This window comes from Seriola dumerili, unplaced genomic scaffold (genome assembly GCF_002260705.1).
Source record: "Seriola dumerili isolate Sdu_G_001 unplaced genomic scaffold, Sdu_1.0 BDQW01001892.1, whole genome shotgun sequence".
NCBI classification, from domain to species: Eukaryota; Metazoa; Chordata; class Actinopteri; order Carangiformes; family Carangidae; genus Seriola; species Seriola dumerili.
Window position 1 is genome coordinate 628355 of NW_019176147.1, and position 27604 is coordinate 655958.

The 27604-nt window shown below is 48.0% G+C and overlaps 1 protein-coding gene across 1 annotated transcript in view; it reads left to right on the forward strand.

Moving 5' to 3' along the window:
• chd7 (chromodomain helicase DNA binding protein 7) overlaps window positions 1-27398 on the forward strand; it is a 52272-nt gene extending 24874 nt beyond the window's left edge. The window contains exons 10-43 of the mRNA XM_022768943.1: window positions 1-21; window positions 679-762; window positions 868-1005; window positions 2387-2508; window positions 2977-3220; window positions 4513-4689; window positions 4955-5098; window positions 5190-5288; window positions 5422-5608; window positions 5702-5918; window positions 6010-6205; window positions 6449-6616; window positions 6704-6883; window positions 6988-7098; window positions 8642-8853; window positions 11592-11791; window positions 12018-12177; window positions 14290-14379; window positions 17415-17518; window positions 19270-19399; window positions 19792-19928; window positions 20272-20647; window positions 20785-20993; window positions 21103-22110; window positions 22391-22557; window positions 23004-23264; window positions 23444-23608; window positions 23719-23952; window positions 24053-24268; window positions 24400-24540; window positions 25410-25514; window positions 25628-25808; window positions 26359-27153; window positions 27208-27398. The exon at window positions 1-21 is cut by the window's left edge and continues 94 nt beyond it. Of these exons, the coding sequence (XP_022624664.1) occupies window positions 1-21; window positions 679-762; window positions 868-1005; window positions 2387-2508; window positions 2977-3220; window positions 4513-4689; window positions 4955-5098; window positions 5190-5288; window positions 5422-5608; window positions 5702-5918; window positions 6010-6205; window positions 6449-6616; window positions 6704-6883; window positions 6988-7098; window positions 8642-8853; window positions 11592-11791; window positions 12018-12177; window positions 14290-14379; window positions 17415-17518; window positions 19270-19399; window positions 19792-19928; window positions 20272-20647; window positions 20785-20993; window positions 21103-22110; window positions 22391-22557; window positions 23004-23264; window positions 23444-23608; window positions 23719-23952; window positions 24053-24268; window positions 24400-24540; window positions 25410-25514; window positions 25628-25808; window positions 26359-27153; window positions 27208-27398 (7170 nt within the window). The remainder of the gene's footprint in view (window positions 22-678; window positions 763-867; window positions 1006-2386; window positions 2509-2976; window positions 3221-4512; window positions 4690-4954; window positions 5099-5189; window positions 5289-5421; window positions 5609-5701; window positions 5919-6009; window positions 6206-6448; window positions 6617-6703; window positions 6884-6987; window positions 7099-8641; window positions 8854-11591; window positions 11792-12017; window positions 12178-14289; window positions 14380-17414; window positions 17519-19269; window positions 19400-19791; window positions 19929-20271; window positions 20648-20784; window positions 20994-21102; window positions 22111-22390; window positions 22558-23003; window positions 23265-23443; window positions 23609-23718; window positions 23953-24052; window positions 24269-24399; window positions 24541-25409; window positions 25515-25627; window positions 25809-26358; window positions 27154-27207) is intronic.
• The last annotated feature ends 206 nt before the right edge of the window (window positions 27399-27604 follow it).

Here is a 27604-nt window from a genome sequence, read left to right on the forward strand (position 1 = left end):
CTCAACAGCTTCATAACTGAGGTGAGACCCGAGACTGCGCAGCGCAGTTAGCCCGTTACCTTACACTGCATTACGTTACAGTGGCTCCGTAAAGTATTCAGACCCCAGGTTTAATTGTTGATGGTTTTTTAGAAAATTTAGCGGGAAAAAACAAAACGGAAATCTTTAATTTATGAAAGATAGATTAACATCTGTCCAGAAACAGGTCGGACTAATCACAACCATTAATCCAAACTGGGGGCAATGACTGACACAGAACAGCTACTGGAGTATTTTTCATTAACAACCAAGATGGCTGCTGCTGCTGACGCGAAGAGATGTGTTCTGTATTTTTATGTCTGTACGTTTTCTCTAGAAGGAAGAACCGCTCTTACGCCGTAGTCTGTAGTTTTTACATTAAATCTCCAACATAATAAGAAGTGTGCAAAGAGTAGAGGGGTCTGACTACTTCCTGAAACCAGTGTGCAAACGTGAGTCAAACCAACTGAGAACTGCATCACTTGGACTATTCGCCGTATTGTTTAAAGTCTGTGCAGCTCTAACTAAGATTCAGATTAACAGTTTCCAGCAGTCGCGCGCTGCCGACCTCACCCCGAACATATGGCGTGAGCCCCACCTATCGTAAAAACCAGTCTCCTCGGTTCTAACAGTAAAACTCCCAATTGCTTTTCCCTCCAGATGGACGACGAGCCTTTTAACCCGGACTATGTGGAGGTGGACCGTGTCCTGGACATTTCAGAGAGCACAGATGAAAACGGAGAGGTGCTTTGATCTCTTCCTGTCATCTTTCACGGGTTTGAGCCTCTTTTCTCTCTCTCTCTCTCGTCTCTCTCCACACTCACCAAGCGATCTCGTGTTTGTGCGCAGACGGTGACCTTATATCTGGTGAAATGGTGCAGCCTGCCTTACGAAGACTCCACCTGGGAGCTGAAGGCCGACATCGAGCAATCCAAGATAGAGGAGTTTGAACGCATCACAGCACGCACACCCAACACTAAGAGAGTGGTAAGTTTTGTGCTTCAGATCATTATGAAAACAAAGACGATCGAGATAAAACGATTTCGCAACAAAATTCATCCCACCTACAAAAAACCCCCCAAAAACCCCCCCTCCACCCACTTCCTGGTTACGTTTCAGCGTACGTTAGCAACATACGTAGGACTGCGTCATCTTTAACTTATATCATTATTTTATGTTTTATCTTTTCTGGCAGTGCTTGGTATTAGCTTGGTTGATGCGTCGTTGTATCTTTTGAGTTTATTTTTATATTATATATTTTGATATTATATATTATTTATTAGTTTTTTTATTAGTTTTTCCATTTAATTGTATTTAAAGTTCAAGAAAGTCAATAAGTAATCCTGTTAAATAATCGTGATTGTGATTTTTCGCCATAATCGAGCAGGTGTGTGTGTGTGTGTGTGTGTGTGTGTGTGTTAGTGAGTGTGTGTGTGTGTGTGTGTGTGTGTGTGTGTGTGTGTGTGTGTGTGTGTTAGTGAGTGTGTGACGCTCTTTTGGGTGCTATCAGTGTCCCAGCCTCCTTGTAGCCGTGTGCACGTGTGTGTGCGTTGGCCTGCTGCCGGCTCCCTCCTCCTGCAGATTTACAGCTCCCTTAATGCTCTGCTCAGGGCCACGTTCTTGTGGTCTTACACATTCTCACACACACGCCCTGCTCCTGTGGCCGGTCCAAACCACTAACAGTGTGTTTAATGCTGAACAGAAGCAGCTGACTGGCTGTGATCTTTCCCTCTTTTCTTTTCCCTCTGTCCATCTTTTTAACTACTGCCTACTGTTTCTCCTTAAGGACCACGTTAGAAGCGCTCCATCACACAGCGGCAGTATTTGGTGCCAGTTATATTTTTAACTAGGAAGTGTGGTTGAGGGGGACGGTCGGTCGGACAGAAACGTATCTCCACAACGTTTGGACCACTTGTGGCGAACATTAAACTTCCCCATCTTCTCTTCTCGTGAGAAAGTAGAAGGAATTTCCTCCTCGCCCTGAAAGCACCGTGTTTACTGTAACTTTTAGTGTCTTATAAGAAACTCCAAAATCAGCGAATCATCACACTTTGGAAGAAGAAGAAGAAGAAGAAAGCCTTTACTGTCATTGAAAGCTCTGGATACAATGAGCGCTAATGAAATAAGATAAAACATATAAAAAAGAAAATACGTACAAAACATTCAGATGTGAGCATCAGAAAAGTTGATAAATCTTCTATCAATCCCCTTATTGAGTAATTCAGCTCCAGACGTTGCCGTGACACCCAGATCTAAATCCATCTGCACCCTTTCAAAAAAAAGCCACCATCACACTGCACTGATCAGAGGGATTAATGAAGCTCTGTGCCATTTAATAACCCTTCTAAATCATTTTCTCTGCGTCTAGGATCGGCCTCCTGCAGCCGACTGGAAGAAGCTGGAGGGCTCCAGAGAATACAGGAACAGCAACACACTCAGGGAATACCAGCTCGAAGGTCTCAACTGGCTAACCTTCAACTGGTACAACTCGTAAGTCGCCGCTCATCTTCATTTTTGTAAAGGTGAAGTCCCCAGCTGCAGGTGGACGTAGTCTTCAGCGGACATTAAAGTCATATTGTAGATTTTCTTGAATGTCGTGGAAATATTAAATTAATCAATAATCTCTCCGTATAAGAAACGGGAGAGTTTTCCAGCAGTTGGAGTAGTAGTAGTGTTTTCTAAATTCTCACATTTTTTACATTAGATCAGTGGAGTGGAAGACAGACTCTCCCCTTTTAGAAAAGCAGCATTAATAAACCAGGAGGGAAAGTCTTTTAGATGGTTTAGATCATTGACTCATGTAAAAGTCATGGGGTTTTACAGCAGGGCCGACGTGGGACTAGTCTTTGGTAACTTGCAGTCTTTACCGGTTTAGTGACACTGAATTAAAAACATTAACGAGAAACGCGGATCCTGCACGCCGCCCTCACCGTGTTGCCCGTCCTCTGTCCTCCACAGACGTAACTGTATCTTGGCTGACGAGATGGGTCTCGGGAAGACCATCCAGTCCATCACGTTCCTCTATGAGATTTACATGAAGAGCATTGAGGGGCCGTTCCTCGTCATCGCCCCGCTCTCCACGATCCCCAACTGGGAGCGAGAGTTCAGGACCTGGACCGAGCTCAACGCGGTGGTCTACCACGGCAGCCAGGCCAGCCGCAAGACCATCCAGGCCTACGAGATGTACTACAGAGACGCACAGGTAAACGGGCGGAGACCAGGCTGATAAACGCTTCCTGTAAAGCTGATTTTCTGGCTCCTGTTGGTTAAGAAAATGATTATTACTTACCCGTGAGTCAGTGCTTCACCGGTGTAAACACATTTCATACTCTAAATACAGGAGACTGAGAAAGGAGCTGTTGGGGTCTTATTTAATTTCTCTATTAGCTGGAACAGGTACTTTGTGGAAGAGTAACACAAGAAGAAAGCGGGTAATACCACTTGTGTTGACGCCGCACCTCTGCAGCATAATAACATTCACAGTTTCAGTCACACCTGAATCAGCAAAGTCTGAACCAGCTGTCAGTAAAGCGATGAAGCGATACACAATTAATCAAAAACACGAACGAGATCGTAACATGCAAATCACAGGAGCTGCAGTTTCTTTTAACGCAGGTAAAAATGCGTCTCCCTGTTGTGTGTTGTCAGCACCACACGTGTTGTGATGCTACAGATCATATTTCTAAAAGGAACATGTTCGTTTGGAGCAAGACGCAACAAAAATCATTTTTAATAATCAATTTTTTTTTTTTTTGTGAAAATGAAACGTAAAAATGATCGTTCCACCTGAAATTGCGATATTTCAGTCGGCGCTAAATACCACGGGCAGGGTTGAGTCTTGGCTGATATGCTGCGGTGCGAAGCTGTGGAGAGGGGTGGAGCTGTAGACGACACGAGATCAAGCGTCGGCGTTTGTGGAGGATCCTGTTGGAGGGCTTGTGCACAGATCATGAGTCGTCTCGTCCTCATCCAACAACGGCGTCTGATCGAAGCACTAAAGCCTTGAGCTTGTGCTTTTACCTCTTCAGATTATGTTGTAATATTTGTTTTTCATCTGCTCCAGCCGTGTTTCCTGCACTTGGCAGCTGCGGCTTTGTTGCTTTTTAGCCTGGGAAAAACTCGGGGTTGACCTACCGGGTTGATAAGCGCCGTCATGTGACCGGTCATCGGGCTCGGTGAAACCAAATAACGGGAAGATAATCCTGAGTGTGTCGAACTTGCGTCGCAGCACAGGAGACGAACACAAAGCCGGTGGAACACAGTGAAACCATTCATACCGTTGTTGACTGCCACAAGTGCGACTTTATCTTGAGCCTCCACTTCTCCTCACTAACGTGTGGAGCTGCTGTGGCCCGGTTACTTTTGACCTAAAACTCTCTCCCTCCCAGCTCCACTGGGTAAGATAATAAAAGAAGTTGGGAACAAAATACATTTTAGATCATTCTTATTAACCTTCATTCTTTCCCCTTCTTCCTTCTGCCTCCCTCCCCCCAGGGTAAGATAATAAAGGGAGCGTATCGGTTTCACGCAGTGATAACAACCTTTGAGATGATTCTGGCGGACTGTCCGGAGCTTCGCAGCATCCCGTGGCGCTGCGTGGTGATAGATGAAGCCCACCGCCTCAAAAACAGAAACTGCAAACTACTGGAAGGACTCAAGATGATGGACATGGTGAGTTTGTGGTCTCTTTGTTTGTAACGCAGGAATAAAGGGAGTCAGGAAGAGGTTAGTGTTTATAGTTTGTTTGATATAAGTTAATTATGTTTTGTCTAGCGGGAAGTTTTTCAAAGTTGGACAAATTAGCCCAGTGCCTCTGTTTTTATATGATAATATAATTCCTCTGTCCTCCTCTTCAGAGGTTAGAATGCTGTCGGCATCCTGCTTTCAATTTTAGAAACTCTAAATACGTCTTTCCTGTCCCTGCTTTCTCCTCCAGGAGCACAAAGTCCTGTTGACAGGAACTCCCCTCCAGAACACTGTGGAGGAGCTCTTCAGCTTACTCAACTTCCTGGAGCCGGAGAGATTCCCATCTGAGCAGACATTCATGACTGAATTTGGAGACCTTAAGACTGAAGAACAGGTAAATAGTCAACTCACCCCCACCCCACCCAAGTTCTGTGCAGTTTCCTCAATTCCCAGTGAGTGTTAACGTCACCTCTGGTGTGTTTCAGGTTCAGAAACTGCAAGGCATTCTGAAGCCCATGATGTTGAGAAGACTGAAGGAGGACGTGGAGAAGAACTTGGCCCCGAAGGAGGAGACCATCATCGAGGTCAGGACTGTGATCTCTGGTGTCACAACAGCTGAAGCTTAAACCCTGTTAGAAATACTCAACAAGTGTTTCAGATGCTCGTGTCTCAAGAAATAAAAAGAAAAATTTAATCTGCTGTTGCTGCTGTTGTCAGGTGGAGCTCACCAACATCCAGAAGAAATACTATCGGGCCATTCTGGAGAAGAACTTCTCCTTCTTGTCCAAAGGAGGTGTAGGAGGAGGAGGAGGTGGCGGCGGCGGGGGAGGAGCCAACGTACCCAACCTCCTCAACACCATGATGGAGCTGAGGAAATGCTGCAACCACCCCTACCTCATTAATGGTACACAAACTCCTCCGAAGCCGCAGCAGAAAGACTCGGCGGGCGGATCATTTCTTATCTGATGATTTGTATTTGCTGTTTCCTCTCGTCTAGGAGCGGAAGAGAAGATCATTGAGGAATTCAGGGACTCCCAAGGAGGCAGGGCCGACATGCCGGACATGGCTCTCCAGGCCATGATCCAGGCTGCCGGCAAGCTGGTGCTCATCGACAAGCTGCTGCCCAAACTGAAGGCCGGAGGACACCGAGTCCTGGTGTTCAGTCAGATGGTCCGCTGTCTGGACATCCTGGAGGATTACCTGATCCAGAGACGGTGAGAACAAGACACAAATTGTACCGCTTCTTGATCCCAGTGCCGAGCCAAATCAAAGCGATTCACACCTGTTCTCCAAACACGTGTCCAGATATCCCTATGAGCGCATAGACGGCAGAGTTCGCGGTAACCTGCGGCAGGCAGCCATCGACCGGTTCTCCAGACCGGACTCGGACCGTTTCGTATTCCTGCTGTGTACGAGAGCCGGAGGACTGGGCATCAACCTGACCGCAGCCGACACCTGCATCATCTTCGACTCTGACTGGAACCCTCAGAACGACCTGCAGGTACGAGAAGACTGATATTACACCGGCCGTCGGTCCTTTCCTGTGACTCTCACTCCTGTGACTCTCACTCCTGTGACTCTCACTCCTGTGACTCTCACTCCTGTGACTCTCTCTCCTGTGACTCTCACTCCTGTGACTCTCTCCTGTTGGCCGAACAGAAAAAACAAGTGAAATTCTTTGCAGAAACAACGTTTATGAAACTCTTAAGCTCTGCCCTCCCTCCCCTCCCTCCCTCCCCTCCAGGCGCAGGCCAGGTGTCACCGTATCGGCCAGTCGAAGGCGGTCAAGATCTACCGCCTGATCACCAGGAACAGCTACGAGAGGGAGATGTTCGACAAGGCCAGTCTGAAGCTGGGGCTGGACAAGGCCGTGCTGCAGAGCATGAGCGGACGGGAAAACGCCAACAGCGGGGTGAGACTCCTCTCACACACCCGCTGTCTAACATCAATGACTTCAGGTTGATTTGTCCTTAACTAAACGCTTCCCTCTGCGGTCCAGGTCCAGCAGCTGTCCAAGAAGGAGATCGAGGACTTGCTGAGAAAGGGAGCGTACGGCGCTCTGATGGACGAGGAAGACGAAGGCTCTAAATTCTGCGAGGAAGACATCGACCAGATCCTCCAGAGACGAACGCACACCATCACCATAGAGTCCGAGGGGAAGGGCTCGACATTTGCTAAGGTAAAAAAAAAAACTTTACTCCGACTGAACTACTCGCACAGTTGCTTCACACTGTATGACGTGTGACGTGACGTTGACCATGTTCTCCTCCTCCTCGTCTCCAGGCCAGTTTTGTTGCAACCGGCAACCGAACGGACATTTCTCTTGAGGATCCAGACTTCTGGCAGAAATGGGCCAAGAAAGCTGAGCTGGACCTGGACGCCATCAATGGACGAGTAATATACGCAAACAAACACACACACACACACACACACTTGCAACTGTACACTCATACTGTGAACACCTGTAGTACCTGCAATGTAAAACCCACTCACAGAGCACAGACAGAGAACATCGCACCGTGCATCCATACAAAGTCTTACACCCACCCAGGTGTAAATGGGTTTTTAAAACTCGGATAAACCTGCTATTAATAAACAAACACACACACACACACACACACACACGCGCACACACACACACACACACACACACAGGATAAAGTAAAGTGGATAAAGCTGCTAGTTGCCGTGTGAACTGGTGGAACAGATCTGTCGAGTCTCAACCTCGAGTTGATGCTCCTGTTAAAGCGTCAAAGTTGTTGTGTGTGTTTTTTTTTTTTCTTTTTTAAAGCTATCGCTCTTTCGTAGCCGCGGTGTTTCTGGTGTTGGGTATTTATCAGCTCTGATCGGCATTGATGTAAACAAGTCTACTGCAGAGTCATGTGACCCGGGCGTGAATGCCGATTGTTCCCTTTTCCATCGCGGACAAAAGCCCGATGTTAGCGGGTCTTAGCGGGTTTCTTTTGACCAGTGGAAAAGAGGCTCTACACACACACACACACACACACACACACACACACACACACACATACACACGGTGGCGTCCCCCTTATTGAAAGGGGACGAGCAGTGGGAATTTGTTTGGGAGAGGAAAGAGAGAGAGAACAGGAGGGAGGCAGAGAGAGAGATTAATATTGACAGTTGAAAATCTCCTCTCTTCCTTAATTACCCATGTTTCCCTGCTTGTGTGTGTGGTGTGTGTGTGTGTTTGAGTGTGTGTGTTTGAGTGAGAGAGCGTAAGCTGCTTAGCTCCACTTAACAGAGCACAGATGCTTGGAGGGTACAGAGATATCACTTAGGCAAGCGCTCTCACACACACACACACACACACACACACACACACACACACACACACAATCTGAATCACATTCTTCCGCACACACTGAGACGCTCTGCGAACAGGCGTCTTCATACTCTTCCTCTCCTTCCCTCTTTATATTTGCTCACTTGTTTTCTTAGGACCCTACGCTGACACACTTACTCCAACACCGGCCGCTCGCCGCAGATTTCTCTTTTAACGTGTGACGTTAAAATGGAAACGACTGCAGCGCCGTGTGATAATTGTGGAACTAACTACTGCCCTGTTTGCACACATTAATGGGACTGTAAGAGGGCGGGGGGGGGGATCAAATTAATTGAACAAAAGTGTAATTCATTAGACAACATAATTAATGTCAGTTTATGTTTGAGCTGGGAACCAATTTTCTCAGCATCGGAAATGAAACATGGGTCTAAATATCCAACTAATCAGATTCCATATAGTCACATGGTTCATGAGGAAGAATTTACAAACAGGCCGCGTTACAGGAATAAAGCAGCATCGGTAGATTTCAGGCCATCTGTAATTGAAACCACGTTCTTGCTGGGAAAAACACAAAACAGTCTTGGCCATAAAGAGATGCAGACTAAACGTTTTCTCCATTCGGTTTCTCTCCAGAACACGCTGGTGATCGACACGCCGAGGGTGAGGAAGCAGACGCGGCACTACAGCAGCGTCAAAGAGGAGGAGATGCTGGAGTTCTCGGAGCTGGAGAGCGACGAGGACGAACCGAGCAAACCCTCGTCCAAACCTCGACGGCCCCAAGACAAAGCCCAGGGGTACCCCCGATCTGAGTGCTTCAGAGTGGAGAAGAACCTGCTGGTTTACGGGTCAGTCACAAGTTTCCTACTCAATGATACATGAATGATTCAATAAATTAGGTACTTGTGGGGAAAGGGGGGCGGGGCTAAATAAACCTGAAACCTCCTCAGTACAGAGAGAGAGAGAGAGAGTTAGCATTAGCACAGCCACTAAGACTGTGTCAGCCACTGCCAGTTACAAACTAACAAACAACATAAAAAGATTAAAAAGATGCTAACTGTGCTAGCCAGTCTGACCCGTCTGCTAGTCTCTGGTTCTGGTCTCAGACTCCTCCTCTGAGTCTGGGTCTGACTGAGGCTCAAACATGTGGCTGAGTCTCTCTGATGTTTCCTCCTCTCACCATCTTCATACTCTCTGCTCTTTCACCTGTCCACCTGGAGCCAGCAGGTGGTGGGCGGGGCCACAGGCCTGACCCAGAGTTCTCAATCAGGAAGTGAGAGGAGATGAGCTTCAGACCCAGATTTTGATTTTTGTTTTTACACTTTTTATGTGTGAAAACCTTTTTAACAAAATATGAATCACAGAGTTTAAAACGTTTCTGGAGGAACTTAAAGTTAACTTTAAGCTAACTCCGGTGTTGAACTGTTCCTTTTTAAACATACAGCGATGACACGTATGAAGGAGGATCAAAGGACCCTGAGAATAATAATGCAAATGGAATTAAAGCTCCATTCAGCTTATCATTTGTTTTAAATACAACAGGTATGAAAAGTAAAAGTCCGACATGAAAGGACTGTGTCGGAACAAAACATCACTGAAGCAGAGAATTCAATAGGAAAAGGAGAAGAGAGAATAGTTGTGGTGGATGTGGAGTCATGCAGCCGGATGGAGTTCATCACTCTGCTAATGTGTGTGTTAATAGATGCAGACCTGCGCAGGCAGTGATTTAGTAGAAAGACATCTCGCGCCTCAAGGCCGTCGACACGCACATGGTCAATAATAATCGGTGCTGCCTGCAAACACAATCATACACACACACACACACACACACACACACTGGTATACTGCAGGCGTGCTCATTGTAGTGCGCACACAGTGACCTTGGAGAGCACGGGACAGGTTTTAATCTCACATACAGACGGCTGACTAATGATAAGCCTGTCACACACTTTTTAAACTTTAAAAAAACAACAAAAAAAATACATCCAGATTCTCTTCAGGCGCTTCCCGTCAGCTCTGAATTTATTTCTGGTTTATTTAGATCTAAATAACGACGTTTTAATTAACTCGGACATAACTTAAGTTTCTGTTAATCCGTGCATCTTAACTCGGACGTGTAGTTGAACAAAACAAACCCCGTACAGTCGTCAGAGATAGGAGCACAGTATACTGCACACACAGGCAAATTGACACACTTACCACAGATAGTGATTATCTGGTGAACGCGGCCATTTTCACGGTTGACTTGGCGTGACTGTGTGTGTGTGTGTGTGTGTCTGTGTGTGTGACTGTGTGTGTAAGAAAGAAGAGTTGTGCTAGTGAGATGTCAGCGTTGTTATTGTTACAGTCTAGTCTTGTGGCCCGAGGCTGTAGGACACACTGACTGGGCCCGTCCTCTCCACTCAGCACTCTGTTGTCTTTTCCCATCAGCCCTCGCTCTCTCTCTCTCTCTCTCTCGCTCTCTCTCTCTATCGCTCGCTCACCCTTACCCACCATTTTACCCTTTCTGAAATAGTCCAGTGTAATCCTGGTTCACATGGTTCAGTGAAGATTGGGGAACAGCAGTGGAAAAATTTTTGGTCGAGAACCGGACCACCACGTCAGACTGTAGGGTCGCTCGGTCTCTGGTGGAGGTGGTGGGGGGGGGGCAGGTTCGACTGGGAACACACACACACACACACACACACACACACACACACACACACACTCACGCAGAGAGGGATGAGAGCCCAGCACTCAGCAGTGTCTGCTACTGGAGTGTGATGGATGTCTCGGATGCAGAAAAAAATTATTTGGGCGTGTGTGTGTGTGTGTGTGTGTGTGTGTGTGTGTGTGTGTGTGTATACACATGAAAGATCAGGGTCATGTGAGTGAGTAGTGTGGCACAGGATTACAAACTGTCTGACAGACTTAGTAAAATAATTATTTCACTATTCCAGAGTTCACCTCGGCATCCCAGAGCATACATTCATTTTTTTCTTTTTTTTTAAAGCTCCTCCAGTGTAAAGGTCTGTGTCCATGTGTAGTGTGATTATAGATCAGCTCTAGCTTCTATATTAATACTGTGAAAGTATCAAAGCCTCAGTCCACAGAGAAATGCACACAGCCTGTATTCAGAAACTGAGCCTTAAAACCAGCCGTCAGGACTTCTGGAACTTTGTGATGTCACAACAAAGCAGTCACCAAGCCCCGCCCACCTGGACCCACCATCCAAACCTTGCAGGATTTGGTTTCTCTGAGTGTTTTTAACCTGAAATCTGCTTTATTTTTATTGGATCACTCAGAAAACAGTCAGCCAATCAGAAGAGAGGCTCAGAGCCTCCTCTCTTCTGATTGGCTCACCGACCTGTTGTTACCAGAGCTCCAGAGAGAAGCCTGAGAGAGGAGATGTAAAACTACACTGAGATGGTTTTTATATCTTCTTATGGATCAACACTTCAAATAAAACACAGAAGAAGAAGAAGAAGAAGAGAATATGGAGCTTTAGCTTGAAAATCTTCTCGCCGTCCGTATCAGTCAATGAAGTGTATGTAGTGCAGTGATGCTGACGGGCTTCTCCCCTTCCTGTCTCTCCGTGTCTCCTCAGCTGGGGAAGGTGGACTGACATCCTGACTCACGGTCGCTTCAAGCGCCCCCTGAAGGAGGCCGACGTGGAAACCATCTGCAGAGCCCTGCTGGCCTACTGCCTGCTGCATTACCGTGGAGACGAGAACATCAAGAGCTTCATCTGGGACCTGATCACCCCGAGTGCAGATGGGACCACCAGGACGCTGACCAACCACTCAGGTAACACACACACACACACACACATCTGATTACATTACAGACACAGTATATATGATTGCAGGGCTGCTGTCAAACCATTGATAAATTAGTCCAAAGACTGATGATGATATGAACAGCTGATTCACTGCAGAGCTTTTTTAAAGTAGCTCGTCACGTGTGGTATTGAGCTGATTGTTGAGCTAACACTTCACTGAGCTAAAGTGTAAACAAAGCTTTTTGTCCCCAGGTCTCTCTACTCCAGTTCCTCGGGGTAGGAAGGGCAAGAAGGGGAAGCCTGCGGCCCCGCCTCCACAGACGCCACGAGCCGATTGGCTGGCGAGCTGCAATCCTGACCACTTACTGCAGGAGGACAGCTACAAGAGACACCTGAAACATCACTGTAACAAGTAGTTACCCCACACAGTCACACACACACACACACCTACACCTACACACACCTACACCTACACCTGAAACACCGTGATCGCTAGTGGCCAAAACATTCATGTTTAATATTTTTGCGGCGCCACGAACAGTTTCCTAAAGTATCATTGGTTGGATTAATGTTCCCACAGTGGAAATTTCCGTGGCAACCAAACTGATGTGGGTTGAACGGGGGCTGTAAAACCAGGACGTAGACACATGTGGCAGATGTGATGTTTCCTGCACAATTTCAGAAGAAGGCGGCAGTTTCCCTGTCTACTTCCTCTCTCTCTCTCACTCACTCACTCACTCAGTCTCTCTCTCACTCACACACACACACACACACACACACACACATACACACACACACACACACTTGCTTTGTGGTCAGCTCTCTCTCCTGTTGTCAGGGAGATATGCTTCCTTGCCCTCCGGCTTCAATTCCAAGATTTTTTTTTTTTCTTCTTGAGGGGGGAACTTTGTTTTTTTGTGTGTGAGTGTGTGTGTGTGTGTGTGTGTGTGTCTGGCTGTGTGCCAGGCCAGGTGCTAGGCAGGCAGACCTGTTGGAAGTGGGTGAAAGACACACACAAGCACACACACATAAACACACACACACACTTGGGGGTGATTATGTGGTGCCATCTGCTAGGCTGAAGCACAGCGTTGTGTGGCTAATCAGGCCTGGCACATTGATGGATGAGCAGACACAGCCTGCCAACAACCCCACACACACACACACACACACACACACACACACACACACACACACACACACACACACACACACACTGCAACTTGTCCAACTTGCAACTTGATGCACAAACAGACACACACTGCAGAGTAAGTTGCAAATGACTGTCTTTAACCCCCCAAACTAAACTTTTATTCCCTCCTTTCGTGCCACGGCTCTATAACCCTTCAGTTTTTTTGTTTGTTTTTTTTCCCCTTCTCTGCTCCTCCCCCTCATCTCCTCCTCCCAACCCCCCACCTCCCCTCCTCTCCTCCTCTGTCCTCTGCTCCAAACGCCATTATTGGCATTAAATCCTGGTGACAAATCTGGTGACAAATGTTTACAGTGAAGCAGATCTCCAAGAGAGCCGTGTTTTTCCGGTGTCGGGAGATCAGATCCGACTCTCACTCTCCAGCATTTGACTGAAGTGATTCGTTTTACTGGAGGAGAGTGATTTCCTCTGCCAAACAGGTTATGTTTTCACACGTGTCTGATTCGGTGTGGATCCAGTTAAAGGGGCAGAGCCAGGAATTGTTTTATCAATTTCCTCAACATAGGGAGACGAGGCATTTAATCCCAGATACTCGTCAATATTTCGCCTTGGCGGCTCGTCCTGATGGCCGAGTGGTTAGGGCACATACCATATGGACAGCATGTCCCTGGTTCCACTCCCGCCCCTCGTCTCCAAGTCCCCCCCCCCCACTCTCTCTCTCTCTCTCTCTCTCTACTGTATTTCCTGTCTCTCTGCACTAAAAACAAAAACTGCCCCCAAAATATGAATAAATAAATATTTCACCTTGGCGGAGGTTGAGTGACTGAGCACCAGGAACATCTGTAATCTGTATCCACAGGAGATGACCATCTATTCAACATCAGCAGTACAAAACGCTGAAATGAATGAATTATAGTTTTTCCAACCAGAAAAACCTCTCAGGATATTTTCTATCTAAGATCAAAGACTATTTTTTTTGACAGTGTTTGAGGAAGTTGCACCTTTCAGCTGCTTTACAGCGGATCCTCCAGTGAAGTCCGTCCAGTGTGAACGCTGTTATCAGGACTTCAGTAGCTCTTATGACATTTTATTCAGAATAGAGGAAATCAAACATTATTTAAGTTAAAGAGCCCATTAGTCCATCAACAGACAAATAATCAGGAGTAAATTTAGATCCTTGATTCATTGTTTTTAAGCCGTTTCTGGTTCCAGCTTCTTCAATTTTAGGATTTTCTTTTGTTGTAAGTAAAATATCTTTTACAAACAGACAAAACATCTAATCTATTGCAGATGTTCCAACCTCAGGAATCTACATCAGACATCAGACAACACTCCTAACCTCACTAACTCTCTCGCTGTTTGACTGTTTCTCAGGGTGTTGCTGAGGGTGAGGATGCTGTATTATCTGAGACAGGAAGTCATCGGCGACCAGGCCGAGCGCATCCTGGAAGGAGGCGACTCCAGGTTGGTGGAAACTCCATACTTCTTCCTTTCTGTCTTCATTGTAGTGTCCGTTTCACCACGTCGTAGGAACAAAGGAGACACTTTTCTGTCTTTAGACTCAGTTTTCTGTGTGCATGTGTTTCCTCCCCGTACTAGTGACCTCTTCCTGTTGTGGCAGATACAACACGCCAGTTGGTTTATCGGGGGGGAAATAAGCTCTTCTGACTGTTTAATAAGCTATGGCCTGTTATCATTTGGCGCAGGGTCTCTCAGAGCCGCCGTGTTGATGTGGAGGTTGGATGGTGCTGCTCACCTTGACTGTTTCCTTGATCTCTTTCTGACGGCTCGTTCGCCGCTTCCTCGATCTCTTTCTCCATCACTCTGCACTTTTCTTGGCATCTCTCTCTCTCTCTCTCTCTCTCTCTCTCTCTCTCTCTCTCTCTCTCTCTCTCTCTCTCTCTCTGCAGCGTACTTCAGCCTATGATCATCTCCCACCCCCCTCTCCCATCACCCTTTCACCCAGATGTGAATGCATTTATAATTTGGAGCACATGCACTTCATGTTGATCTCTCCCTCTCCCTCCCCTCCCCTCTTTCCCTCCCCCCACCCAATGGCTACTGTGACAGACCCTGTGTGTGTGTGTGTGTGTGTGTGTGTGTACACCAGACGTGAGCATACGGGGTGCTATCATGCCAACATATGCCAGGGGGATTTAGCATGCCAGTCTTGGCGCGCACGCGTATGTGTGCGTTGCCAAGACCGCGCATGCTGCTGTTTGCAGAGATAAGAGACTATTTCCCGGTTTCTTCTCTCCTCCTGACACCCTCAGACTTTCTACGTCCATTGTGTATTGTACCCTTTCTCTTCATAACTAGCAGGAAGCACCATTTTTCTTTTCGATTTGTTTGGACACAGAATTTATCCTGCAGAAACTGTTTTTATTTCCCTGCATGAATAATGCTGTTCTTGACCAGATATCTGGTTTTGGTTGATCGGGTTTTTGTAATTTCAAAAATGCGTGAGAGCAACACCTGCAAGCTCCTAGTAGAGTTTATTTATTGTGACGGTATAATGTGTAGATTTTATTTTAGATCCTTATAAAATCAAAGAATAAAGGTTGATGGGATGTTTATACATTTACGGTGAAAGTAAGAAATTGTTGATAATAGTAAAATCAGATTTTATAAGATTTTAAGTCAAACGTTAAAATGAGACTAATTTAATTAATAAATGCTGTGAAATCTTTAAGAAAACAACAAATTATTCCTCTGCTTGTGGATAAAAAACATCAATAATGGATTTTTCTACATTGTTTCCATTGTGTTCGGCGCCCTCTGTCTGACATTGTCCACCGCCGAGCGAGCCGCACGTAGCAGGTTATGATGTCATGAATTGATGTGTAATGTGCAGGTCTAGACCGTGAGAAACGGTAATCTTGACATTTGAGGTGATTTGAGTGTAAAATAGACGGGTGGCGTTGGAATTAGGTTGTTGTTGTTGTTGTTGTTGTTGTTGTTGTGAGGCCATTTCATTCATCTAGAATATTTGTAGTTTTCCAGCAGTTCGACTTTGAACGTAACAAGAACAAACCTTCAGGTTTCACTTTGTTTCACCAGGTTTAATCGATCATACTGTGTGTGAGGATACTTCATTTATAGAAACTGTTGGTTCTTGTTTGACCTTGAAGGCGGTCTCCTAGCCTGCAGCCTGCCACGTTCTAGCTACATGATGTTTTTATAAATTCAAATATGAAGCAGCCGTTCTTCTCATGTGGACTGTTGTTGACGCATTCTTAGTTTTCGTAGCTCCTCGGCCGAACTAATCAACACTAGTACAGGGGTTTGTTTCTCCACTTTGATTCATTTATTTAAATTAAATTAAATATTTTCTGGGGGGAGACCAGTCTCCAACACTATTTTTGTATCTTTTAAAGTTCTCTCTCGCTCAAAACAAACCGAGGCTCTGCTGCTACGACTCCTTCAGTGAACTGCAAACCACTAGAAACAGAACAGTAACGCCAGTGACCATGTCCAAAGTAATATCAGTGGAGATATTGTTTCTTTAGCCTCTCTCTGAGACTATCGCATTTCCGTCGTGGTGTATTTGTCTCTGCAAGGTGCTGATCCTGCTGCCGGGAGCAGATGCAGCATCTTGGAGAGAGAGAGCGCAGCAGTGTGGAGAGATTCACCGACGGCTGCGCAAACAGTTTGTAGGAGAAGTGCGGTGGTGAGGTGAGGTCAGCGGCGTGGCGCTACATTTAGCTGCTTTGCTAGCTTCTTGAAGTCGGACATGTTTGGCGGGGTGATGTGTTCAAGTGTCTGATTTAAGTTTTGGTGGTTGTTCATCCACGGCTTACAGGTGCAGCGTCTTCACTCGCGGTGAAGATCTTCCACGGCGACAGCGTGTGTGTGTGTGTGTGTGTGTGTGTGTGAACCATCATGCGGCACATGAGTGTAAATTAGACATCTGGGATAATCGGAACACCTTCCTTTTTTCCGATCACCTGACGATTGATCGGTGAATCTCTAGTAGTATTGGAGGATAAACACCGAGGTTGTTTCGGTGCAGTGATTACGTTCCGTTTCTCCAAACCTCCATTTCACCTTTTTATTGTCAGTTTCTCTAATCTCCGACATTTCCATGACAACAAAACGGATGCCACCAAAGCGCTACTTCCTGTTTAGATCACGATTTGCGTGTAATTTACTGCTGTGAGGGTTAAATATTGAGGTTTCTTCACTTTGAGGTGCAGCTGCACGACGTAACTGAGCAAAACCGTAACGGAATACAACTCCCAGCTGTTTGCACATTAATACTAATTGAATTTGTTGGAAAATAGTTTTTATCTTTGGTTGGCGGCTGACAGTTTTCACAATCTGATTACGGCACAAATGGATGGTAATCTAATTTCTGCTGTCCCCTTTTCTCTTTCCCTCATTACGATGATTATTATGATTATTGAAATACAAGACTGTCGCCGTACCGAAGCAAATTGAACACACACGACCAGTTAAGTTTGATTATCAGTAATGTGATATGTTTGTGTCTGCCGCAGCGAGCTGGATATCTGGATTCCCCAGCCGTTCCACGCCGAGGTCCCGGCCGACTGGTGGGACAGCGAGGCCGACAAATCCCTGCTCATCGGCGTCTTCAAACACGGTGAGAAACGTTCTACATACAGATCTAAATCTTCCAACATGGCTGCCGTCTCTCTCTCTCTCTCTCACACACACACACACACACACACACACACACACACACACACACTCACTCACTCACTCACTCACTCCAGTGGCTTCCGACCCAGTGAGCATCATTCAACCACACACACACACACACATCGTAGTCAAACTGGGTGAGCGTGCACACACAAACACATCCCACCCACCTCTGCTGCCACCAGTTGATTGGTGTTGCTATGGCGATAGCGGTACGCAGCTGGTAGGCTCAGTGTGCTATCAGGAGTATGATTGATTGCTGGTTTTACCACTGGCTACGACTGAGTGTGTGTGTGTGTGTGTGTGTGTGTGTGTGTGTGTGTGTGTGTGTGTGTGTGTGGATGTGGATGTGTAGGTGTCACAGGTGTTAATGTTGTAAAAAGCTCATCTCAAAGTTATAATGACCAGATCTCTTCACTGTTATTTTGGATCGTCAGTTGGAAAACGTGCCGGTTGTGTTAACGTGCCCGTGACCCACCTTTGGGTGCTGACTTGTGAGACTGGATGTGACTCCCAGTGACACACGGATGAGGCTAATTGTTGTGTGCGCGGAGACCCTCATTCATATTAATTTGGCATAATTGTCATAATTTTTCCATCACCACCCTCTATGAGTCTATTAGGACACACACACACACACACACACACACACACACACACACACAGGAATACAAAAGGACTCACCCATAGTTAATCATAATCCTCATTCACTAGCCTTTACTTGGTGGCGGAGGACAGACAAAACAGTGTGTGTGTGTGAGACAGAGGAGGTTACCAACATTTTTCCTAATTGAACTGTGATGGTGTGAAAGAAGGATGGAGGGATGGGAGAGGTTGGAGGAGAGGCGGCGTGCCCCCTTTACTCCCCAGCAGCCACCTCCTGTCCTCTCCTCATTTCTTATAGTCCTGTTTTTTAAACCCCCCCCCACACACACACACACGCACACAGACACACACACACACACACACACACACACACACACACACACACACACACACACACCCATCCCTACTCACCCACCCCCCCGTTCCCAATGTGTCTCAGTAGGACCTGCACATTCTAATCTGTTCTGCCTGAACGCCCCTAACGGACACACACACACACACACACACACACACACACACACACACACTACGTTTCTCACACCCACTAGCTCAGTTTCACAGACTTCATGACACACACTTTTTTCCTCTTCATCCTCTCTCCCCTCCTCCCACCTCTCTCTCTTTCTCTCTCTCTATCTGACACAAATGAGCACCTGCAGGCTCACTTGGATAAGCACACACACACAAACACACACACACATGCAGGACTGAGGCGAGTGTACATACACAAACACACACACAAACACAGACACACACAGACACACACACACAGGCTGTCTGTCTTGTCAGCAGCTGGCTCCTGGGGTCTGCCCTTCTGCTGCAGTTTTTGTCTATTCCTTCATTTAATATGGATGCTGTGTGTGTGTGTGTGTGTGTGTGTGTGTGTGTGTGTGTGTGTGTGTGTGATCTAGAAGGCACAGCTTCTCTCTCACCCTCCTGTTGAAGAGGAGCTTGTGTTGCTCTCTGTGTGTTGACCAGTACTTCCTGAAACTAACTGGACTTCTCTCTGATTGGTTACCGGACATTTTATAGTCTCTTCTGTATTCCTCCTCACCTTTCTGTTGTTGTTGTTGTCGTCCTCCTCAGGATATGAGAAGTACAACTCGATGCGAGCCGACCCCTCCCTGTGTTTCTTGGAGAGGGTGGGCATGCCGGACGCCAAGGCCATCGCCGCTGAGCAGAGGGGCTCCGACATGATGGCAGATGGCGTGGAGGGGTAAGAGAACAGGCTTCACTGACCACTTGCCCCCCCCTCCCCCTTTCCTACACTTTCCTGCACCTTCCCTGTTTTTCCACTCGAACACTTCCCACTTCTCTTGTGACGTTTCCTGGCGGCGCCGTGGATCCTTGGAGTCTGAGCAGTAAATGATTTAAAGCAAAAAGCCACGATTATTCCAGTTCCTGAAAGAGGAGTCAATGAGAGGAGGTGTAGTTGACCTCCAGCTTTACTTTGCTTTGTTACTCTGTTCTTTGTCCTTTTTTTGTTTTAGTTTTCGGAGCTTTTTTAAGTTTCACAACAGAAAGTCGCAAGTTTGTGAAATGTTGAAATCTGCCGCTTCCGTGAGATGGAAAGTAAAATTTTCTGTCTGTCCCTTCGATCCTTCACAGTGAGGATGAGGATCCAGAGTACAAGCCACTGCGAATGCCTTTCAAAGATGACATGGACGACTTCACCAACTCTCCACTGGACGACAAAGACGACGCCGCGGAGGGAGAGGCTGAAGGTAAACGGCTGAAAGCTGCAAGTGAAGCTGAATTATTCACACGTCATCCGACAGAAACTGAACATTGTCCTTGACACGAAAACTGTAGTTATCAGTCAGTGTTCAGCACAAACAGCAGAGTTTAGATTTTATACAAATGATAAAGACTGAAAACCACAAAACTCACGTCACTTCAGTTCATCAGAAACAAAATACATGAAATACAACGTTAAAGATGGAAGAACGTGTTTTAATGTCACGGCCCTGATGAAGATACTATTCGGTTTTAACAGCTGTGAGTTTTTCTTCTTGCCTCATCGTCACTCTCTCGTCTCTGTAGCTAAATCAGGTGAAAACAATCAAAGTGCAACTACTGGGGGCGGAGCTTCGGGCCCCAACGAGCGACTGTATTGGCCAGCAGCCTCAGCTCTGACGGCTCGTCTGCGACGCCTCATCACGGCCTACCAGCGCTCCAACCGGAGAGAGCAGCTCCGCCAGGAGGCCCTCAACCGGCCGGACGGACGCCGCCGTCGCCGCAGGGAGTTCCTGCCTTCCGTCCCCGTGGTTACTGAGACAGGAGGCGGCGCAGCTTACATCCAAGATGGAGCGGCGGTGTTCATGACAGAAGGAAGCCCATATCTGGCGAAAGGAGGCGCTTACTTTGCCAAAGGTGGACAGTTAATGCCAGAGACTTCGCCAGTGATGACCGCCAGCTCCCTGATGGCTGACGGAGCCATGTACTACAAGGAGAGAAGACAGAGGTACATTTACTCACATAATCAGGTTTATTCAACACAACATTAAATGAAACACCTGTAACACCTTTCTGTAAAGAACTGAAGAATAAAATGAAGTTACTTTTGTTAGTTGAACCTTTTCTCTGGTGTTTCTCCGTCAGATGGACTCGTCGTGAGGAGGCCGATTTCTACCGCGTCGTTTCCACCTTCGGTGTCGTCTTTGACACCCAGCGGCAGAAATTTGACTGGACGCAGTTCAGGGCCTTTGCCCGACTGGACAAGAAAACGGACGAGAGCCTGGAGAAATACTACTACTCCTTCATCGCCATGTGTAAACGTGTCTGCAGAATGCAGGTCAAGACTGAAACAGGTAAGAGGAAACACGCCGGCCGCTGTTACGTGTCGAGAGAAGTTAGTTTGCACGGGAGAAAGATGTTCTTATTAAAGACTTAAAGACCGTCTCTGTCTTTTATCATCAGAACTCCCAGACCCGACCCTGATCATCGACCCCATCACGGAGGAGCGGGCCTCTCGCACCCTGTACCGCATCGAGCTGCTCCGCCGCATCCGAGAGCAGGTCCTCCCCCACCCCCTGCTCTCTGAGCGCCTCAAGCTCTGCCAGCCATCTTCAGACCTCCCGGAGTGGTGGGAGTGTGGCCGCCATGACCGTGACCTCCTTCTGGGGGCCTCCAAGCACGGCGTGAGCCGGACAGACTATCACATCCTAAATGACCCTACGTTGGACTTCCTGGAGGCCCACCAGCGCTCTACCAGCCAGCGAGGCGCCGGCGTCGGCGCTGTAGCCCAGGGGGAGAGCACCAAGGCCGGAATGGGAGCAGCTGAAAGCACCGCTGCACCTCTCCTCTCCACCGCGGAGCTGGCGAGCGCTGCAGCTGCTGCCAAAATTGCTGTTCAGGCAGCGAAAGAGGTGAAGACTGAGGAAGGGAAAACGGAGATGGAGGTGAAAAAGGAAACGGAGGGAGGAGATACCGACGACATTCCATGTACCAAGACCGAAACGCCCGACGAACAGAAGAACAATGAGGGAGAGGTTGGAAAAGGGAAAGATGAGACCGCTGCTTCGCCAGGAAAGGAGGTCAAGAAAGAGGAAGAGGAGGCCCAGCCAAAAGTCGAAAAGGAGGAGGGGGAAGAGCTGAAAGAGGAGCAGAGCGGAGAAGAAGAGAAGACCTCCAAGCCAGCAGATGAAGAAGATAAATACTCGACAGAGGAGGAGAAGAAGAGCTCGAGTATTGTCGACTCTCCAAGGGACGAGAAGGAGACGACCGCTGAGACCTCAGAACAACCCGAGTCCTCCCCCAAAGCACAACCGGACCACAAGACTGTGGGGGAGGAGGACGGGGAGGAGAAGGAGAACCCCGAGTCTCCCAAATCTCCAAAGTCAGCCGACACGGAGAAGAGCCCAGAGGAGGAAGAGGAGGACAGGATGGATGAAGACGACAAATCAGAGAAATCCTCTCAGGCTGAAGGTAACGGATGTTTTCAAAGTCTTACTTTAATTGTCCTTTTTTTTTTTTATTCCTATTGTTCATGTTTATTTGTCCTGGATGTCGGCCATCATTGTTGCTGACACCACGCTTGACCACGGGCCTATTTCTGGTGTTTCCCCTCATGACTTGGCAGTGTTTTAATGAGTCTTCAGTTCCAGAGAGAGGGCGACAGAATGAAATGAGTTTGGATCCCTTGGTAATGAAGAGGAAACCCTTTTTAATTAAGAGTTACAAAATGGCTTTTCTCCTCCCTGCGCAGCGAGCGCCGCGTCGGAGCAGAAGAACTTCGACGAGGAGAGCATCGCGTCTCTGAGCACGTCGGCCCGCGACGAAACCAGAGACGGGTTCTGCCCCGACGACCTGCCCGAGACGTCTGCGCTGCAGGCCTTACAGGACCGCACCTACGCCTTCTCCTTCTGGCCCAAGGTGAGTGTGAAAGAACGGATGAAGGCGGGTCACTGAGAAAGTCTGGTTCCAAAGTTATTCTCTATTATTTTCTAGATTCCTTTAATAAAAACAAACATTACGTACACGTCAGTATTAAAGACATTTCAACCACTGGGAGGATTTTAATGTGAAACTTCTGCACAGGAAGTGACAGCAGCTTAACTCGATTGGAAAAAACAGCAAAGTGGAACTAGTTGTTGAGTGAAAACAGAATCTCAGTGAAATTGATCATTATAATGAATTAATCAAGATGGTTGCTCCTTCCTAAAATACAGTCGAATATATTAAAAATACAAAACAGGAACATTAGGAATAGAGATAATTATTTCAGCATTTAAAGTACAGAAGAAGAAAACTGAGACCAGCGTCTGTCCAAAGCGCCTTGATGAGTCGTGCGTCACCTCTCTCCGTTCTCTCCTCCTCAGGATCGAGTGATGATTAACAGGATGGATAACATCTGCGAGGCCGTCCTGAAGGGCAAGTGGCCTGTCAACAGACGCCACATCTTTGACTTCCCCAGCAACCTGTTGCCAGGGCACAGCTCCGCAGTAACCGCAGCAGCTGTAGCCACGGCAACTGACAGCCCACTGCAGAGGCGGAGCCTGGCCGAGCTGACGTTGGCGGGCATCCACACGCCTTACAGTGGAAGTGAAGATAAAACACTATCGCCGCAGATTCCTGTGAGTGTTTGTGTCCGACAGACATGTGACTGTCGGTTCAGCCTGTTAGCTCTGTGTGTGGAACCAAAGATACCGCTAATGTCATTAACGCTAATTATCGGCGCTCTCTGAAGTACCAGTAACCACGACGTGACGTGACTCCTCAGTGAGACACAGGTGTGACTGTTGACCTGATGTTGCAGGAGGGCGCTCTGAGCCTGACGGTGCCGCGGCGGCGGAGGAGGAGGAGGAAGATCGAGATCGAGGCGGAGCGGGCAGCAAAGAGACGTAACCTGATGGAGATGGTGGCTCAGCTGAGGGAGAGCCACGCCGCCGCCGAGTCCCAGAGCCAGGCGATAGACCTCACCAAGGTGCGGTTCATTATTAGGAGCTACATTACCACACCTGCAAAAACCAATATTAATATTTCTATTCAAATAAATTCAGGTTTATTAACCAAGGGATCGTTTTTGTTTCCCAGTGTATGCAGCATCACCACAAGGCCTCACCCTCATTGGCCGGATTCCCCAGCGCCCTGGTGACGAGCCCTTCCCTCAAGGCCCAGATGGAGTTGCTGCAGCAAGCCCCGCCCTCCGGACACAGAGCGAACGGTTCGCTGGAGGCCGACCTGCCCATCATGAGGAGGAGGCGGGGCCGCAGGAAAAATGTGGAGGGGCTGGAGCTGCTGTTCATGGGCAACAAGAGAGCCGGAGGGGTACGGAGAGCGCCGCACACAGACGGATGTGGTTGTTTGTCGTAAATAAGAATCTACATTAAATCCATGTCTTCCTCTGTGTTACTCTCTGAACGTTCAGGATGATGCTGACGGGACAAAGGCCTCAGCTGCGGAGGCGGCTCAGGACGCCGCCCGTGCCCACAGATCCCTCACCGTGCCCGAGCAGAGCCCCAGCGCCAGATCTCTGGCCTCCGGCAGCCTGGAGGAGGAAGAGGCGGCCGTGTCGAACAAGGAGCTGGGAGAGTGGCTGAGGCAGCACCCGACATACACCATGGACATGGCTGGACTGACACCAGTAAAGAACCTCCTTCCTTCCTCTGTCTTTCCTTTCCACCTTAAAACCTTTTGTATATGAGTGTTAACAGCAGTTTTCTTTCCTTCCGTGCGATACATCATCTCTAACTCTCCGTTATCTCGCTGCTGCAGAAGAGCGAGGAGCTGCTGCTGTCTCAGTTCTCCAAGCCCAAGCAGAAGCGCCACCGCTGTCGAAACCCCAACAAGATCGACATCAACACCCTGACTGGAGACGAGCGAGTGCCCGTGGTCAACAGACGCAACGGACGCAAGGTAACTCGGCGTTCAGGAAGTCTTCAAGACCCGCCCCCCGTTTTACACATTCTATCCTGTTGTACATGGTTTTTTTTTTCTTAAATGAAATAAAATTGCTGGTTTTGCCCGTCGACCTACAATCAATAACCTATAATGACAAAGTGAAAACATGTTCTTAGAATCAAGTATTCAGACCCTTCCTGTGGGGGATGGTGTGTTCAGGTGTGTGTGTTTGCTTTATTCACCCATGATGCATTTAGAACCCGATTGGGGTCCATCTCCATGCGTGTGTGTGTGTGTTTGTGTACTATATTCATGGAGTTTAAGTTTTAAACGTCTGTGTGAGGGTTTGGGACGCCGGGGGGCGGGGCCGTTTTTAGATGTGAAAAATAGATCATTATGTCTATGGAAAATATTCTGATACAGTCATAAGGAACCTTATATTTTATATTAATCCAGTAGACCCACATTATCAATACCAACCTTTGTCAGCTCAATAATATAAATCAAAATCCAGATGTGCGAGGCCTGTGGAGACTTCCTGTGAAGCTGTAATGGCTGCTAAAGGAACTGAGTTAAAGGCCTCAATACTTTTGTAAATTTTAGAATTCTGTTTTTACATTTTTATACATTTGCACAAATTTCTAAACATGTTTTTGCTTTTTCATCGTGGGTAATAAAGTGTTGATTGAGCGGCGTGTCGAGGTCACTGCCTGTGTGTTGATATTGTGTGTTTCTACATGCATCGATTTTTTGTTTTTGTTTTGTTTTTGTTGTTTTGTTTTTATTGTTTTGGTCGTGTTTAGTTTAGTTTGTTTTTTTTTTGTTTGTTTGTTTGTTTTATTTCCCCCACCAAGAGAAACTCATTTCATCCTCCTGTTCTTTAGATGGGCGGGGCCATGGCTCCACCAATGAAGGAGCTTCCCAGATGGCTAATAGAGAACCCAGAGTTTTCTATCGCCCCTGATTGGACAGACATCGTCAAACAGTCGGTGAGTGAGACGCGACCTGTGCAGCTGCTGAACATCTCTCCTGAAAACTGCTGCATTGTTGTTTCCTCTGGCTCCAGCTGGGAGTTTCTAACCTGGGGTCCTCCTCCCTGCAGGGTTTCCTCCCAGAAGCTATGTTCGATCGCCTTCTGACCGGCCCCGTCGTCAGGGAAGAGGGTGTCCGTCGCCGAGGGCGACGACCCAAATCTGAGATTGCCAAGGCAGCGGCCGCCGCCCAGGCAGCAGCTGCTGCTCAGGCCGCCCAGGCGTCACTGGCCACTGCTGCTTCATCTGCAGGTACAAAAGAAATACTGCGGAAAACTGAACCAACAGTCTGCATGTGGGTCGAGGAGGAAATGGTGCAACTGTAATTTATGAACCTTTCTGTCTGAGTGGAGATGGACTCAGATTCAAACAACTTTATTAATCCCAAGAATTCTTAGTTATGTGTCAGAGATGATCAGCAGTGATGATCAATGATCAATACAAGGAACAACATGCTGCAATAAGCAGATAAGAATAAAACAAGTAAAATGGATAAAAAATAACATTTTGTTGCAGTTTCTGTAGTAAATAAATAATATGAATAAATAAATGACTGAATTTAAAAAATATATAATTTATATATAAATATATATATATATCTAATTTAAAGTGAGAACTGAGTTCAGGATCCTGACAGGAAGAAGTGAAGGATTCGTTTCATTTCAGTCTGTTTGTGCTTAAAGGTTATAGAGCGCCATATTTACCGTGTGTGTGTGTCTGTCTCTCTCTCTCTCTCTCTGTGTGTGTGTGTGTGTGTGTGTGTGTCTCTCTGTGTGTCTCTGTGTGTGTGTGTCTCCAGGAGGCATCAACCCTCTGCTCTTGAACAGCCTGTTTGGAGGGATGGACCTGTCTTCTCTCCAGAGCCTCCAGTCTCTCCAGTTGGCTGCTGGTCTGATGGCCTTCCCTCCCCCCACCGACCCCAAGCAGGCCGCTGCCAGCGCCGCCGCTGCCTCCATGCTGCCCCTAATGCTGCCCGGCATGGGAGGCCTGCCCAACATGGCCGCCGCCCTCCCCAACATGTTCAGCCTAGGCGGGCTGTTTGGCGGTAACCTGGCGACAGCCGCAGCTGCTGCCGCTGCGTCCAACTCCGCCGCCGCTGCCGCCACCGCATCAGGGAACACAAACGGAACAATGGAGGGAGAGGGAGGAGAGAGCGACGAAGCGGTGACGACGAAGAGGAAGAAGAAGAGACAGGGAGAGGAAAAAGAGGGAGAAGACGGCGAGGGGGGAGAGAAGGAGGTGGAGGAGGAGGCCGAGGGAAATGAAGGAGTGAAGAAGGCAAAGAGGAAGATGGTGAAGGAGAGCGAGGAGGGCGTGGAGAAGTCAGTTAATGATGTCACCGCAGCTCCTCAGATCCCGGCCGTTGATTCGTCAGCTGAGGCGTCCATCAACGGCGATGCCGCCGCCCTGCTGGCTGCGGCCGGCATGTCCGCCAATTCTCTGGCATTCAACCCCTTCCTCCTCTCCACCATGGCGCCCGGCCTCCTCTACCCCTCCATGTTCCTACCTCCGGGCCTCGGCGGGCTCAGCCTGCCCGGCTTCCCCACCGCCTCCACCCTGGCCGAGCTGCAGAGCGCCATGGCCGGAGCGCTGGGGGGCAACGCCGTGTCCACAAACCCCCTGAGAGACGAGGAGGAGAAGGGGATGAAAGCTACGGGAGAGGAGGAGGAGGACGAGGACGAGGAGGACGGCGGAGGAGAGAGTGACTTGGCCGAGGAGAAGGACGAGGGAGCGGAGGAGGAGACGAGAGGCGAGGCCGACGACTCCCTTCTAGAGGACGGAGGGATGGGAGGAGAGGAAGAGGAGGCGGCGGCGTCACCGCAGAAGGACAAGAGTGACTGAAATAAAACGAAGTGACTGCCTGAAAATTTCCGTCACCCAGTCCGCCATCCCGGAGCCTGCCCGACTAGGGCCGCAGCGCCCCGCCCCCCCACGGCGGACCACGTTTACACGCGCCTCCACCCAAGAAGATATCCAAACTATTACGAGTCCTGTTTTTTTTTTTTTTTTCCTTTACGTTGTTGTTGATGATTTATCTCTCTCTCATT